This window comes from Tenrec ecaudatus, chromosome 12 (genome assembly GCF_050624435.1).
Source record: "Tenrec ecaudatus isolate mTenEca1 chromosome 12, mTenEca1.hap1, whole genome shotgun sequence".
NCBI lineage: Eukaryota > Metazoa > Chordata > Mammalia > Afrosoricida > Tenrecidae > Tenrec > Tenrec ecaudatus.
In genome coordinates this window covers 6,245,443-6,263,157 of record NC_134541.1, presented here as the reverse complement: position 1 = coordinate 6,263,157, position 17,715 = coordinate 6,245,443, and the positions used below count along the sequence as shown (strand labels likewise).

Sequence of the window (17,715 nt, the reverse complement as noted above, 5' to 3'; positions counted from 1 at the left end):
CTCTGTCCTGGATCCTATGTGTCAAGAGTTCTTATCTGTACCAATGTATATGCTCTAGTTTAGCCGGATTTGTAAGGTAGAACTGGGATCGTGACAGTGGGAGGGTGGGGGAAGCATTAAAGAACTAGAGCAGCAGTTCTCAACCTGTGGATCTCGACCCCTTTTGGGGGTCGGATGACCCTTTCACAGGGGTTGCCTGATTCATAACAGTAGCAAAATTACAGTTATGAAGTAGCAATGAAAATAATTCTGAGTCACTACAACATGAGAAACTATTGAAGGCATTAGGAAGGTTGAGAACCACTAAACTAGAAGAGTGTTGTGAGTTTCATCAGTGGTATACTGCACCCTGGCTGAGTCACCCCTTCCTTGTGACCTAAGAAGAGATTTCTTACTCAAATTGAAAGTCTAGATTTTCACACCTGTACCTACAGCTTTTATGAGAATTAAAGTCTTCATTTTATCTCAAAAGTATTATTTAGGTACATGTATAGAAAGCCCATTTTCTATACAGGCATTAAAACCAACTGAAGCAGAACATTGGGCCTCAACTCAAGTACTTCCTCAATGTAAGAATACTTCTATTAAATTGGCATTCTATGATGCTCACCTTCCCAACACAACCACTGAAGACAAAAGTAAGTGAATAAGCAAATGTGAAGAATGCTGATGGTGCCTGGCTATCAAAAGATATAGCGTCTGGGGCCTTAAAGGATTGAAGGTAAACAAGCGGCCATCTAGCTCAGCAGTAGCAAAGCCCACATGGAAGAAGCACACCAGCCTGTACGATCACAAGATGTTGAAGGGTCAGGTATCAGGCATCATCGGGAAAAAAAAAAATCTTACCATAGTGAATGGGGGGGGGGGCGGCGAGTGTGGAGTGGAGACCTAAAAAACATTTGTCGGCCACTGGAGATCCCCTTGCAGGGGGGGTCTTGGAGGAGATGAGTCACAGGGTACGATGTAGCAACGATAAAAAGTACAACTTTCCTGTACCTAAATGCGTCTTCCTCCAGCCACCTCCACTATCATGATCCCAATTCTAACTTGCAAGTCTGGCTAGACCAGAGGATGGACACTGGTACAGATAGGAACCAGAAACACGGGGAATCCAGGGCAGATGACCCCTTCAGGGCCAGTGATGTGAGTGGCGATACTGGGAACATAGAGTGAGGGTGGGCTGGAAAGGGGAACCCAATTACTAGGATCTACTTGTGACCTCCCTGGGGGACGGACAACAGAAAAGTAGGAGACGTCGGACTAGGCAAGATATGACAAAATAATTTATAAATTATCAAGGGGTCATGAGGGAGGGGGAAGGGGAAAAAGTGAGGACCTGATGCCAGGGGCATAAGTGGAGAGCAAATGTTCTGAGAATGATGAGGGCAATGAATGTACAAATGTGCTTTACACAATTGATGTATGTATGGATTGTGATAAGAGTTGTATGAGCCCCTAATAAAACAATTTTTTTTTAAAAAAAGGGATGACTAAAGGCTTGGAGAGACGACCATCACGTCCCATAACCAAGACCAGGGAAGGGGAAGTTGGGTCCGAGAAGGCGTGGAGGACAGCTTGCTTGAGTCCACCAAAAGGAAACCAGCTTACCTGGCGCCCTGATCGCTACCCTGGGAACGGCGTGGTGGTGGTGTTGCTGAGTGCGGGGCTTCTTCATTGGTCCTCTTCAATGGCCAGGTTAAGCAGTGTTGATGGCGGTTCAAGATTTGGAGGGACTCACCCTCCGCAGCTAGGTGCCGAGGGGCAGTCACTTCTCCAGTGCCCTAGCTGACCACAGGATGGGCAAGGCTTAGTGGGTGGCCGGGGAAGTGGGCAATGTATAACCCGTTGCCCTTCTGGGCCACATGTAAAGCAGGGTCCCAGCAGTGGGTGGTTAGTTGATGTTTCCTGAAGTCTGATCCCTCCCTCCAGTCAGCTTCAGGACAGCAAATCAAGACTTGGGCTTGCATTCAGGAGGTGGCCCAGTAACCCTGAGTCATCCTGGTCAGAGCTAGGGACCCAGTCCTGAATATGCATGACTAATGAGTACCTATAGAAGCCCCCAAACAGTAAAGAAGCTCTCTCCTACCCTACCTCCACGTAGAGCGCCAAGAGGGGCGGAGGTGAGCATGCTACCATGAAATGTGTCTGACTCTTCTATCCTACCTACCTCTCCTATTCTCTATGACTTTGCTATAACCTTTAAATATTATATCCATAAAGTTACGACTGCACACCCCACATTGTTACAGGATTGTTTACTCTAACACTTAACTGGGGGTTCTTTGAAGAAACAATGTTTGCTTCTTAGTCATGCAAAACTCACTGCCACCAAGAGGATCCCAACTCAGTGACTACAAGGCAGGTTAGAACAGCCCCTGGGGGATTCCAAGACTGTAACTATTAGGGAGTTGAACACCTCATCTTTCTCTCACGGAACGGCTAGTACAGTGGTTCTCATCCTTCCTAATGGAACGACCCTTAATTTTTAATGCAGTTCCACATGTTCTGGTGGCCCCGAAACCATAAAGTTGTTTTCGTTACTACTACATAATTGTAATTTTGCTACTGTTATGAATCGGACAAGCCCTGTGAAAGGGTCGTTTGACCCCCAAAGGGGTCGCGACCCACACGTTGAGAACCACTGGGCTGATGGACAAACTGCAGACCTTGCAGTTCGCAGCTCAACTCAACGGCCTGTGCCGCCAGGCTCCCCAGCCATTCCGCACGCGACACAATTTGTAAGAGACTGGAGGAGCGGTCCAGGAAAAGCTGGCAGCGGTCCGGCTAACGACGAAACGAAGTTTCAGGAGGACGTGGCTCCAGACGGGACCGGCACAGATGGAGGGAAGGCTGCAACGAGACTCGGGAGCCCGCGGTGCCCTCCAGTGTGCTTCCTGCGAGCTCCTGACTCCGAGAGGCGTGTGCGGGGGGCAGGCGGGAGTCCCCGCGGCTGCAGGCGGCGGTCGCTCACTTCCGGAGCCGAAGTTCAGACTCACCGGGTCGCTGCGAGGCCCTCGGCTCCGAGTCTGAGGGGGGCTCCTCGCTGCCCGCTGCGCCGCCGTCCGCCCCGCGGACTGAGGCGCCCGAGTGCCGTCGAAGGCAGCGAGCTGGAGCTGAGGTTTCTCGAGCAGCCTTTTCGTTACACAAACTTCCAGGAGCAGCCCGCTCCCCGGACAGCGGGTGAGGGCGGGCCTGCCCACGCCGCGGGCACCGTCCGCTGACGTCATCGCGCGCGCCGAGGGCGGGGCGGGCGGGCGGCAAGCGGAGAAGAGCTCGGCCGCGGTCACGCGCCGTCTCGCTGGAGGTCCCGGGGAGTGGAGCTTCCCGGCGGACGAGCAGGTATTTTCCGGAGAGGCGTTGCAGGGCGTCCGGGCTCCGTGAGTGCGGCCGCGGCCGTGACTCGCTGGTCGGAGCGGCGGCCGTGGGAGCCGCGGCGCGGGGAGGCGAAGGGTGGGCCCGGCGCCGGGCCCGAGGAGCGTCCCGGGTGGGCGGGGGCCGCCCTGGGCCCGGTGCTTCCCGAGTTCCCGGGGTCGCTTGGTGGAGCAGGGGGCGCGGCTCCACGCCCGCGTTTGGGACGAGTCCGAGCGAGCGCCTGGTGGCCCCAGTTGTGGGGCGCGCCGTGGCTTTGTTCCGGGCCAGAGTCGGCGGCATGGCCCTGTCATTTGTTTATGTTTGCTGATGCGGTGGGTTTGCTGCGGGACGCAGCCGCACGTCCCGTTGACTTGCTTCGTCCTTTGCTGTGGTCTAAGGTGGCAAACCCGCGGTGGTTTATGGTGGGAATCCAGCTTTGCTAAGTAAGGCTTTGTGTTTGTTTCGCCAGGCACTCGTTGTTGTGATTCCTAGAACTCGCTGCCAACTCCCAGGGCCCATATGTCAGAGTAGAAGTGCGCCCTGTGTGTTTCTGAGGTTGTAAACCTTCACAGGAGTAGAGCGCATCATCTTCGATGGAGCCGGGTGTTATTTTCGAAATGCTGACTTTGTGGTTAGCGGCTCACTGTGTCCACTCCACCACCAAGGTATCTATCGAATCCCTGAGAGGTGGTGTTCATGGTCTTGCTGTAAGGCAAGGTGGAGTACTGACTTCTTTGCAGCCCCTCCTTGGACACAAAGACAGCAAGGGCAGGTTGTCACCAGCCTGCACCTAAAGAAACCCTGGTTCTCTGGCAGGTCTAGCCAAAACAGTAAGGGCTTCCCACGAAGGTGTATAGCTAGCTGCCTTGTAGATCTAGACTACTCGCCCCGACCCCCACCTCCCACCCATGTTGGTAGGGATATAGGCGTGTCATGGTGCCGCAAGATAAAAAATAACCTAGGAAAGCTTGGGAGTCTTGATGGGTTTTGAGTTGGGCTGCTAAACACAAGCTCTGAGGTTTGAAACCACCTTGTGCTTTGTCAGACGGAGATGAGGCAGCACTCTCCTCTGTAAAGGGCTAACATCTCAGAAATCCACAGGGACAGTTCTAATCCGTCCTAAAGGGTTGCTTTGGTTCAGAATCAAGTCAATGGCAGTGAGAGGGAAACTTGATATGAGTACTAATGTTAGGAACTCCCTAAAACTACCCTGCATCTGATTGTTAGCTTGTTGTTTTTGTTTTTTTCTGAATTTGATTGTTCGCACTCAGATTTAAACACTGGAGAAAAGAAATTGAGAAAAGAAAAACATTCCCTTTATTAGTCTTTGATGGAAGGAAAAAAGAGTGAAAAGATATTGGCTTAAACATATGAAGTCTTGAGGGGTTTGAAGAGCCTGCTTCTGGGTTCTCTTTTAGTCTTGTGGGTCCCAGCAAATCCAAGATTTCATTCCCTAAGCTTCCAAGCTGGGTTGACTGAAGCAGAACATTCTTCCAGGATTGCAGGGAGCCCCTTCTAGCCTGGTTGGAAACTGGATGGTGACTAGTAAAAGGAGCGTCTCACTTTGGGATAGAATTGAAGTTAAAGAAAGCAAAAGAAATACATTTATGACTGGCTTGAAGGCCCATGAGGCTGAAGAGTGAGCAAGTAAGGTTCCCTAGCTCAAAAGTGGCTTAATTTCAGTTTTGCCGTGGGGGAGCAGTGGAACTTTCAAAACTAAAGGCAAAATGTCAATCCATTGTAACCACGTTCTTTGACATGGTTTGCTAAGCTCCCCCTTCTGCTTTTGGTTCAGTCTCTCTCTTTCCTCCTGATTGTGTTTTCCAAGCAGAATGGAGTTGCTACTTTACTCCTAGTATACAAGATATGCCTTAAACAACTGTTGAGAAAGAAGGAGCCTCCTTACCATTATTCAGAGTCTGAGGGAGGCCAAACCTGGGAATGATTTCTTTCAAGAGGTCATGGGGCAACTTCTTGAACTCTCCCAGTTACGTAGAGAAATGTTTTAGTCCATTCTGAAAAAGAATAACACTTGGAAACACTTCATACATGTAATCAAACATAGCTCTTTATCCGGGTGTGTTTTGATGATGGGTACAAGTGAAATAGCAAGATAAAAAGTTGTGCCTCTTGAACTTAATACCTTTCTTGAGAAGGTGTGTTGCCAGTGCCAGGGACTTGTCTTGACACTGCTGCTTGTATCAGTGGCACTGGTTCTGCAACCAGTGGTGAAATAAAAAAGTTGTACCGTATAGACAATGTGATGGTTTATGGGTCTCTCCTGGTAAACCCGCTCTAATGGATTAATTTCACCGAGCCTTTGATACTTTCCTCTACAAGATACCAAAGTAGGTTTAGTATTTTAACATGTAGGCCACTGCAATCTATCTGGGTCACCCTCTTTATTTGCCTATGGGGCTACCAGGGACTAAAGTCTAATTCTGGGTCTGGAAGCAATCGTGGATGGTGAGGGTGTTCCTTTGGAGCACTCTATCATGTCTTGTTCTTACACAGTGCTCCAGTAAACACTCCAGGGGCCATATTGGCATACACCCTTGGACTAAGCTGCTCAAATGTAGCTGGGGGAGGGGGGTAAAGACTTTTCTAAATGCAGTGGCAGGCAAAGGTGGAGTAATCTCTTCAGATGGGAGATGTGATGGTGTTGGCTGAAGTGATTGCATGGAATTTCACAAACTCACTGCCATCAGGTTGATTACAACTCATAGTGACCTATAAGACAGGATAGAATTGCCCCTGTGAGAAAGAAGCACACACTGTCTGTCACGTTCTGGGAGTAGAAAGCCTCATCTTTCTGCCACGGAGTGACTGGTGGTTTTTACCTCTTGACCTTCAGATTGATTACCAGCTCACTGTGTAACCCACTACTCCACTATCTGCCCAGACCAAGTAACTGACCCAATTTCCAAAGGGGCACCCAACAAACATGAAAACACCTACAGCTTAAACTTTCAGTGCTCTCCGTGACTGATCACGTCCCATTGGAGCTTGTCTTTAAAGCTTTACACAAGATTTAAATTCACGTCATCAAGGATGCACCATCCTTCTCCTGGAGAAACGTCTATGTCTGCCTCTCCCCGAGTAACCTTTGGTTCTAGGGTGAGCCAGCCTCCTGAACAGCTTTGGGTCTTCAGGAGTGATTTCCTGGTGGCTGTAGACATCAGGGACATTCCGCTGTCTAATCTGCTCCTGAAATTGTCTTGCTCCTGCCTGGCTGGCAGGCTATAATTCATCACTAGAAATTCCAGGTCCTGAACAGCTTGACTGGTGACCAAATATAACAAAAAACCATGGTGGGAAAGTAGGAAAACAATTCTGTTTCATCGCAGCAATGAATGAATGGCCGGGACTGCTCAGGAGGTGGGGATCGTTCATAGGGTTTTAAAGCACAGATCGTGCTGCTTGCATCGGCACCGTTCTACCACACGCTGCCTTCAGGAATGCGCCTGCACCACGGAGTCCAGCGCAAGCCGACTGCTCAGTCAGCCAGGAGATTTGGAGGCACTTTCTCCATTGGCATTTATCTGTGTTCTGTCTTCTGACTCACATAATAGAACTGGATCTGGGACCTGGAGCTGAAATCTGAATTATTAGGGCAAGGAGGGCACAGTAAATTTTGACAGGAAATGCAGTGTCAGGGACCAGATTGGAGGGTTTATAAACCTGAAATGAAGCAAGGTTGAAAACCCAGAAAACCCAAGTAGCCTGACTGAGGATGTTGTGAAAGGACAGGGGCCCTGCTTAGAGCACACCGTGAAGGATCCAGTGGAATCATGTTGTTGCGCCGTCCCACAGGCCTGGCTGCTGGGCATCAAGAGGGGCTTTCATTGTTGAGGAAGAAGTCAAACTTCACCCTACCTCCACCCCAGCCCTCAGCCACTGCAAACCCCAGGCAGCAGAGCTACCTTCCCAGATGAAATCACCTGCAATTGCTCTGTGTCATTGTTTCCTGGTCCTTCTGCCCAGGGAGAGCAGTTTTTGGTTGTACTGACAGAGAAGATAAGATCAGGAAGAAACTGACAAAAGACGAGAGGTGTTGAGGTGTGGAAAGAGAGTTGTTGAAGGGGAAAGGGGGGGGACCAAGGCTCCAGGGTCAGGTAATACTAGTCTTTCGTGTCCACAGCTGAGTGAGTAAAGTGACTGACTGCGTCTCCCCGTGTCATGACCAGAAGAACTCTTCTAGGAGCATTATGGGTGATCTGCCGTCTCACAGCTTCACTTTTTCCCCTTAGGTTTATGTTGGAAGGATACTGACGGGCACCGAGAGATGAAATCTCAACTATCGGTGAGTGGGAATGACCTCATTGTCCTCAACACTAAGACTTCGAGTCTCTGTCTTGGGACAGAAAAAGACCACCAACATGTAGGCATTCATGGCTTAGTGTTTGTTATCTTAGGCATTTTAACGTGTATTTTTCTGGTTGGGAGTTATCCCCGAGGTTAATATTAAGAATTCAGAACGAATCCCGAGCGGGCTGCGGGGCCGCCACCCTCCGTCCAGCCTGAGCCCGTCCTGCGCGGCCGGCCCGGCATGTCTCCCCGACGCCCGGTGCTGCTGTTGCCCACCTCCGCGGAGCGCTGGTACCTGGACGCCGGGTGTTCATAAGAATGGAAGCACTGCTTCCTCGCCAGATTCCTTATTGCTGTAGTTCATGAACCTACTGAGTCTCGGGGGAGAGCCTGCCTTTAATGATGCTGAACCTGTCACCAGCCTAAGGAGTCTGTGGGAAAAACTAAGAGAGTACAAGAAGCATTTAAATTTCTCTTCAACAAGAAAGTTAATTCCATCAACCATTCCTGCTGCTTTGTTTTCCAAGATGAACCGCTATACAACCATAAGACAGTTGGGGGACGGCACCTATGGCAGTGTGCTTATGGGCAAGAGCAACGAGTCGGGGGAGCTGGTGGCCATCAAGAGGATGAAGAGAAAGTTTTACTCTTGGGATGAATGTATGAACCTAAGAGAAGTTAAGTCTCTGAAGAAACTTAATCATGCCAATGTGATTAAACTGAAAGAAGTTATCAGAGAAAATGACCATCTTTATTTAATATTTGAATATATGAAAGAAAATCTCTATCAATTAATGAAAGACAGAAACAAACTGTTCCCTGAATCAGTCATCAGAAAGATTATGTATCAAATATTGCAAGGCCTGGCTTTTATTCATAAACATGGTTTTTTCCATAGGGACATGAAACCAGAAAACTTGCTTTGTATGGGTCCAGAACTTGTGAAAATAGCTGACTTTGGACTTGCCAGAGAATTAAGGTCCCAGCCACCATATTACTGATTATGTATCTACCAGGTGGTATCGTGCACCTGAAGTTTTATTACGATCGTCGGTTTACAGCTCTCCCATCGACGTGTGGGCTGTTGGGAGTACCGTGGCTGAACTGTACACCTTACGGCCGCTTTTCCCGGGGACAAGTGAGGTTGATGAAATCTTTAAAATTTGCCAAGTTTTAGGAACTCCCAAAAAGAGTGACTGGCCAGAAGGGTACCAGCTTGCATCTTCTATGAATTTCCGCTTTCCCCAGTGTGTTCCTATAAACTTAAAAACTCTCATTCCCAGTGCCAGTAACGAAGCTATTCAACTCATGACTGATACGTTGAATTGGGACCCAAAGAAACGACCAACAGCAAGCCAGGCTTTGAAACACCCATATTTCCAAGTTGGCCAAGTATTAGGTGCCTCTTTACATCATCTGGACACCAAACAGGCTTTAAGTAAGCAGCTGAAGCCCCTGGAACCGATGAAGCCAGCTTTGGTTGAACTTGAACCTAAGCCTCTCTCAGACATTAGTGATCGCCTGTTGAACAGCCTGAGCTGAAGCACAGCCATCAACCACTGCAGGCCATTCAGCAGCCACCCAGCTTCAGTGTCCCGCCGCCTCCAAAGCAGCAGAGTCAACAGAAACCGCCACAGACGCTCTTTCCAAGTATCCTCAAAAACATGCCCACTAAGCCAGGTGGCACTCTGGGTCACAGAAGCACTTGCAGGCGTTGGGGTCAGGCGGTGTTCAAGTCTGAGGACAGCTAGGAAGAGTTTGAAGAGTACAATTTCGGAGCCTCCCATTCCAAGAAACCAAGCATGGGCGTTTTTCAAAGAAAAGAGGAAAAAAGATTCTCCGTTTCGGCTTCCCGAGTCTGTACTCCCAGACTCCAACCAGTTAGCAGAGGAAACCAAAAACTTACCTCCCGCTGTTTCCTTAAAGTCTGATTCTGAATTATCAACTGCTTCAACAGCTAAGCAGTACTATTTGAAACAATCGAGATACCTTCCAGCAAATTGTTTAGTATCTGTGGCGCCAGGATGAGCCTTGGGAAGAAGATATGAAAAACCCGTGTTGTAAGATTGGAAACCTTTGTACATCTTGATAGAGAACCGGGTGGGGGAGGGAAGATGCTATTTTTATTAGTAGCCATATACCAAGTGAATGTACAGGAGTGTTCTTAGAAAGCTAGAGACTGAGAGCTCAACTCTTGTGAGCAAAGGATGGGATTAGAAATTTTACTGCACAGCAATTTTTTCCAAATACAAAATGTGAACTTGACACACACACACAAAAAAAAAAAAGAATTCAGGACACTCTAAGACAAGGAATATTTTTGGTAAAACTGAGTATTAGAATACCAAATGTTAGAATCAGAGATTCAGGAGAGACAGGATGAGAGCGTAGGTGGTAGGAGCCAGGTTTATTATAGGACACCTGAGAGGGGCCTCTGACTGTAATCAAAAGGCTCTGTCCAGACAGCAGGGTTTTATAGGATCCATCAAGGGGCGTACATTTGTGGGCAGGGATACATAATTAAGCTAATTCCAGGAACCAGGATGATCTTGTGGAAATGTGGGGAATTACTGAACTAGCTGTTTCTGCGGGAGGATGTCCATGTTTCCCACACGATATAATGGACCAGGTTGTTTTTACCAGTCAGGGCTTTTCTGATTAGACATTATCCTTCACTGAGATTATAAACATTTTAAAATATACTATTTGCACTACACAGCTATGTATGTAATATCTAAGGATGCCATCTTATGTTCAGGCATCTTTTTTTTTTTTAACATTTTATTAGGGGCTCATACAACTCTTATCACAATCCATACATATACATACATCAATTGTATAAAGCACATCTCTACATTGTTTGTCAGGCATCTTTTTGCATTTGACTTTTTTATCTTTTCAAACACATTAAAATTGAGAACATTAAAACAGAGCTTCTCGGGTACCATCATATACCCTCCACAGCCATCTACAAGGGAGTCCCCCAAGTACTGAATGTGATGGAAGGGAGATAGTGCATTAGGAGTTCGTTCCACTAGGTCTGATGAGTAATCAAGCTTTCTATTTAGAGTTTCTGAAAAATTGCATAATAGTATGAAATTCCAAAGGCCTGACTTGTGGCAGTCTGAGGACTGGTTTTCTTGCCACCATGACAATGCACCTGCTCATGCAACCCTCACAGTATGCCAGTTTTTGTTAAAAAACAACATGCGTTTCTTGCCCCACTCACCTTGCTAAGCTGACCTCACTCCATGGCACTTCTTGTTTCCACAAATGCAGAGGGACATGAAAGGACAGCAATTTTACAATGTAGAAGAGGTGAAGAAAAAAATGAGGGAGGGGGACAAACAGCAGAAACATGGATAAAGGGAGACAGTAGACTCTGTAAAATCTGAAAATTATAATAATTTATCAAGGGTTCATAAGAGTGAGAGGGTGGGGATAGAGGGGATAAAAGAGGAGCTGATACCAAGGGCTCAAATAGAAAGAAAATGTTTTGAAAATGATGATGGCAACATATATATTCTGTGCTTGATACAACTGATGTGTGGATTGCTGTAAGAACTGTAAAAGTCCCCAACAAAATTATTTAGAAAAAGAAAATTAGGGAGGTACTGTTAGCCATCCAAATAAATGAGTTTGAAAAATGTTCCCAAGAATAGACAAATTCCCAGGTGGGAACGGAGCATGGTAGTAGGGCAGGAGGAAAGTCAAGGGAGATGGAGGAAAGAGCTAGGAGTCAAGGGGCATTTATGGAGGTCTAGACAAAGACATGTACATGCAAATATATATATGAGGATGGGAAATAGATCTATGTGTCTATATTTAAAGGTTTAGTGTTAAGGTGGCGGAAGGACTTTGGGCCTCTACTCAAGTACTCCCTCAATGCATGAATACTTTCTTTTATTAAATTGGCACTCTACGATGCTTACCCCCCCGACACAACTGCTGAAGCCAAAGCGGGTGAACAAGAAAATGTGGTGAAGAAAGCTGATGGTGCCCGGCTATCAAAAGAGATAGTGACTGGGGTCTTAAAGGCTTGAAGATAAACAAGCGGCCATCTAGCTCAGAAGCAACAAAGCCCACATGGAAGAACACACCAGCCTGTGTGATCACGTGGTCCCGAAGGGATCAGTTATCAGGCATCAAAGAACAAAAAATCATATCATTGGCTGCATGATACGATACCTCCATGATACGATCGCCAAAGACAAACGGGTGCATAAGCAAATGTGGCGAAGAAAGCTGATGGTGCTGGACTATCGAAAGAGATAGTGTCTGGGGTCTTAAAGGCTTGAAGGTGAACAAGCGACCATCTAGCTCAGAAGCAACAAAGCCCACATGGAAGAAGCACACCAGCCTGTGTGATCACGAGGTGCCAAAGGGACCAAGTATAAGGCATCATGCAAAAAAAAGAATATATATATATACATACACATACACACACCATAGTGAATAAAGAGAGAAGTGCAGAGTGGAGACCCAAAGCCCATTTGTCGGCCACTGGAGATCTCCTCATAGAGGGGTTTAGGAGAGGAGATGGGTCAGTGGATAGGGCAGAGGTTGTACACTGGTTCATATGGGAGCTAGAGGCACAGAGAATCCAGGGGGGACAATACCTTCAGGACCAGGGGTGTGAGGGGCGATGCTGGGAGAGTGGATTGGAAAGGGGGAACTGATTACAAGGATCCACATGTGACCTCCTCTCTGGGGGATGGATGGCAGAGAAGGGGGGGAGGGAGAGTCCGGATAAGGCAAGATATGACAAAATAACCATCTATAAATTATCAAGGGCTCATGAGGGAGGAGAGAGCGGGGAGGGAGGGGAAAAAATAGGACCTGATGCAAAGGGCTTAAGTGGAGAGCAAATGTTTTGAAAATGATTAGGGCAAAGAATGTACGGATGTGTTTATACAATTGATGTATGTATATATATGGATTATGATAAGAGTTGTATGAGCCCCTAATAAAATGTTTTTAAAAATTGACAAATTATTGAGCATAATGGAGAATACTTTGAAGGTGATGAGGTTGTGTTGCAAAAAAAAAAAAAGGTTAATACAAACCTTTTTTTTTAAATTCCAGTTTTGGAGGGGAATACTCCTTCATATAAGAGACCGTCTAATTTTCAGTGTTTGAATACTAAATGTTAGAAGAGGATATGTAGGAGAGACTGAACAGCGGGAGACAGTTAATTGGAGAAGCCTGAAAGGAGCCTCTGACCTGAGTCAAAAGCCCTCTCTACAGAGTAGCAGGGTTTTATAGTACCAGTCAAGGGGAAGCTTTAGAGTACGTTTGTCAGTGGGATGCATGGTTTTGCAAGTTCGAGGAACCAGGGCCATTTGTGGGCGGGTGAGAAATTACTGAATAGGATGTTTCTGTGGGTGGATGTTTGTGCAAGAATGTGTGTGTGTGTGTGTGTGTGTGCTTAGACATTATCCTTGATCTAGGAATATAATCAACAAAAATAAAATACAGAAATAGTCCTTTCTACTTCCTTATTTATTGACAACAATAGCTACCCACACTAGACTTCTATCTTTGACCCTAACCACCAGGAACTAGGTCAGATCTAACAAATTTAAATGTTTCTGATTTTTAGACTGGGAAAATAAAGAGATTCTAGCTGCTAGTTTGAGACTCACATGACACCCTCATTAACCTGCTATCTACAAGTTGGAAGTTTTCCTTAACCTTTCGTCATGACAAAGTAAAGAACTGAACAGAAATTTTTCAAGGATATCTCAAGAAAGACAAAGTATTAAAATGATATGTGCAAAAACAACAACCCTGGACTGTCCCGTCCCGCAGGACATCAACAACGTGGGTATCTGAAAGAGGGACTGGGAATGAAGATGGGCAAGACGCGGAGAGATGGAGGCAAGACAGGACTCTGATCAAGCCTCATTTATTGAGCTGAGAGCAGAGGTTTAAATAGCCAGCGAAGCACGGGCACCATTATGTCACATGTAAAGTAAGGTACAACTGAGGTAGCCAATAGTCGTGCATCTCCAAATAAGGCAAACAGGTAAGTATGCTAACGAAGCATACCTGGTGTCTGGGGGTGGGGGTGGGGGATGCCATCAGTCATGTATTGACCAATGAGCATAGCAGCTGCTAGTGAAAGAGCACCAATCCTAGCAAGGGTCAAGGCAGCCACCCTCCGGCGGGAAAGGAACAAAGGGCAGTAAAATCACAGGGCCATTTGTATGGCAGGAAACTGAGAGTAAATTCATAAAGGTTGTACATGGCTTAAATCCAGGGTGGGGTACACGCAGTTCCCTACACTGGACTAGAAAACCAGTAAGGAAGATCATTGTGATGGCCAGAGACCATGTCAACTAGACACTCCTGGGTAAGAGCAGAAGCAGAGTCCAACCATTCAGCTGGGTCACAGCCTGATGATGCCTCCTTTGAAGTGTCTTTTTGTATGACAGATGGAGCACAGGCTAATTCTCTTTGGCCCTTCTGCTGAAGCAGAATCTTATGTCTGGTTCCTTAATCTCTTGTTGCGTCACCTGCCTGCAGCAGACTACCAACAGGGAATTCATTTGGCGAATTTTGGGTTCATATCACTTCTGTATGCACCATTGTGTGCCCTGGCTATCTCTGCTTTGTCATCCTGCTTCCCAGTTTTCAGCTTCCATGAGTCAGAAGGATCACTTGAACTGGAATGGACTTACGTCTACACTGTGTAGCCATTTCCTGAGAGAAAACTCTTTCTACATCAAGCATCACTGATGTGCTTTTCAAGAGAACCCAACCTAACAAGCATGCTCAAAATTTCTCTGGAGGAAACTGAACGAAGTGAAGGAAAAATTCAAGCCTTGATTTGAAATATGGAGGGATTTTGTGGACAAAATATTGAGTGATGCACAAAGCATCGAAAGAAGAGGGAAGGAATACACAATCACTACATCTGTCGAGGCTTCTTAACTGGTCACCATTCAACCATTCCAAGCAGTAACATGATTAAGAACTGGTAGTACTGCTACAGTAAACCAGCTTGCAACAACCCAGGGGTCCACAGGTGCAACTGTATGGCGATAAGATATAAAGATTATAGTAAAGTCAATGAAGACAGGAAAAATAGGAGAGAAAGTAAAATAAGGGGTAAGACACGTTTTATGGTAGCATCCTCACTTCAGCCCCTCTTGGGGTGCACATGGAAGTGGGAAGAGAGAGAGTATATTCCTAACAAAGGCTTATATACGCTTAGGGGGCATGCAAGGCCTCTCCCAATTACAGGTAACCACATGCGTAACAGGAAGGATTTTATCATAGGCAATACAAGCAATAGGAGGGGCACAATCTAGGGGTGTACACGCAATAGGAAGGGGAGGGACTAGATACACACATGGCAAGATGGCAGACTAACCTCAGTCTTACTTGAGTTGGCTTGACCTTGTCTCTGGGCTCCTCCTTCAGGGAAACAATCCATTGTCCTTGGTATCAGGAGATGAGCTCCACCTGTATGTAAGTTTCATGCAGAGCCTGCTGTTGGCACTGATTGTCATGACATCAGGTGTGGCATTTCAAATATAGATACACCACTTGAAGGAACATGATGATGTGCCTGATGTAAAAGCAGCTCATCAAGGTGACAGGTGATCAAACCAGATAGATGCCTGCAGCTTCTCAAAGAGGAGAACAGAGTGTCCAACAAGAGAAACGGCTCTGTATTCAATTATGGTTACATTCTGGCTGCACAGTAGCTGGCTCTGATTTTACTGTTAGAAATAGGAAGATATTTGCAAACATAAGAAAGCAAGCAAGTAGCATAGACTGGCAGAAGAACAAACAAATCTGGTTCGGAAGAACTACATACAGCCAGAATGCTCTCTCAAAGTGAGGGTGCTGACACTTGTCTCATGTTTTTTGGACATGTTAGCAGCGGAGACTGGTCCCTGATCACGAACATCATGCTTGGTGAAATAGAGTTGGCAAAGGAAGACCTTCGGTGTGATGGATTGACACAGTGGCTTCAGCAGTGTGCTCCAACATAACAATACAGAGTGTTGCAGGGCCGGTCAGTGTTTAGTTCTGTTGGACGTAGGTATGAGTTAGAACTGAATTAACAGAACCTAAGAACAACTTACTCCTTCAAGGTGTCAGCCTAACGGTAGCTTTCCCTTGCTTCTGACACAATTCTGTCACAAATTCAGTCTTTTTCTTTACACCTGTAGGAAGCAAGTCATGTGCTTTTGAGTGAGCCCCTGGTTCCCTGACTTCTGGCCTGTTGGATCCCAGTTCCCCTATGGCTTTGATAATTTGCTGGAACAGTTCTCATAAGTCACTCAGTGGGCTGTGTTCATGACTCTTAATATTTTTGTAGCAAAACAGGACAGAAATGGATGATTGAGGTAAGGTGTGAGAGAGGTGCCATTGCAGAGCTTCCATGCTCCCTAAGATAAGTGATTTAGCCATTTTGATTTTTTTTGGTATTTTGAATTCTTAAAGGCAAGTGTTCTTAAATACTGCTTGATTTGTTCAAATTGCTTCCCAAATACTTCCTCCAATAAAGTGATACATCTCTGAGACCTATTTTGTACATACCTTGAACTCCTCACAAATTTTACCCCAAACCAGGTATGCAGTCATGTTTGAAGAACTTTTTTGGAGAACTGTGTTCTCTGGAAAGAATTCAGTGAACTTCTTCAGATGCAGATTCTTTGGGCTCATTTTGTTAAAGTCTCCTTGTGAAAATGGATGGTGATGTGCTATGTTTTGGTTTCTGCTTATTGTAGGAACCAGTGACACTAGAGGATGTCACTATGGTCCTCACAGAGGCAGAATGGATGATGCTGAGCTCTGAGCAGAAGAACCTGTACAGAGACGTGATGCTGGAGACGTACAAGAATCTGCTCTCCTTGGGTGAGGAAATCCTCTCTTCCCTTCATTGTGTCAGTAGATGAAGCACTTACCTACCTGCTATGAGCCAACGGAATCCTAGTAGTGGAGTGATAAGACACACTGGGATGCTAATAAGACAGGTAGTGGTTTGAACCCACCAAGTGCTCCTGGAGAGACACATCGGTCAGTCTTCTTCCAGAAAGATTTACATGGTTGGAAATCCTGTGGGGAAATGGCTGTCTGATAGGGTCAGTATGAACTGGATTCAGCATGACAGTAACACATACTTGTGTTGTTTTAGGTATCAAAAGATTTTCTATATAACATAGTATATGCTCAAGTATTGTGTTTCAGATTGGTGGTTCTAACCTGTTCAGGGTCACTAAGGAAGAAAGGCCTGGTATCTGCTTCAACGAAAGTACATCAAATAAAGTGTACTCTAGGGGCATTTCTAACTCTGAGCACATGGTGTGGGGCCATGAGTTGGAATGGACTTGGTAGTAACAGCATTGCTGTCAGGTAAGCGTTAGACTGAAAACCACCAAGTGGATGTTTCAGACCCACCAGGCACTCCTCAGGAGAAAAATCAGCCTATCCACTCCCATAAAGATCCCTAGCCTTGAAGATTCCCTATATGGAGTTGCTAGGAATCAGAATCAGCTCAATGGCAGTAGATATGTGACAGATAACATCCTAGATACTGAGCACAAATTAGCCCATGTCATCCTTAAAATCCCCTGAGTTCACTGGTTTAACCTTGATTATAAAGAGACAGATAGGCATCAAGAAGCTTTTATATACAGCCTTAAAAATATGGCATGCCAAGTGGTGACAGTGCTGTAAAGTAAAGCGAGTAATAGAGCAGCAGAGATGTATTGAGTGTGACAGTGGCCTTAAGCAGAGCAATGACTGAAGCTAGCACAGAAGCGGCACTACTTTGTTCTGCTGTACACGGGGTCAGTGTGAGTTAGAACTGAGTCCACAGAAACTAATCTCTGCACGTCTAATTAGAGCTTTCTCTTTGTTCGCTCATTTAACTGGTTCAAAGGAACAGGTCTAGTGCCTTTCATCTACTTCCAAGTTCACTGGGCTTCAGAGCTTGCAGTTGGCCATCAGAGGAGACAGTTGGTCTCCGGTCTGGATTAAGGAGGTGGATTGTGGAGATGAGGTTAAGTGGAGTGTGCAGCTCCTGTCTCCAGGAGC

The 17,715-nt window shown here is 46.3% G+C and overlaps 1 protein-coding gene and 1 pseudogene across 1 annotated transcript in view; both read left to right on the top strand.

Moving 5' to 3' along the window:
* The first annotated feature begins 3,249 nt into the window (after nucleotides 1–3,249).
* The window catches only part of LOC142423234 (uncharacterized), a 32,421-nt gene continuing 17,955 nt past the window's right edge, over nucleotides 3,250–17,715 (top strand). Inside the window, exons 1-3 of the mRNA XM_075528458.1 lie at nucleotides 3,250–3,339; nucleotides 7,602–7,654; nucleotides 16,407–16,533. Coding sequence (XP_075384573.1) covers nucleotides 7,637–7,654; nucleotides 16,407–16,533 — 145 coding nt within the window. The 5' untranslated portion in view covers nucleotides 3,250–3,339; nucleotides 7,602–7,636. The remainder of the gene's footprint in view (nucleotides 3,340–7,601; nucleotides 7,655–16,406; nucleotides 16,534–17,715) is intronic.
* LOC142422338 (serine/threonine-protein kinase MAK pseudogene) lies at nucleotides 8,036–9,932 on the top strand (annotated as a pseudogene).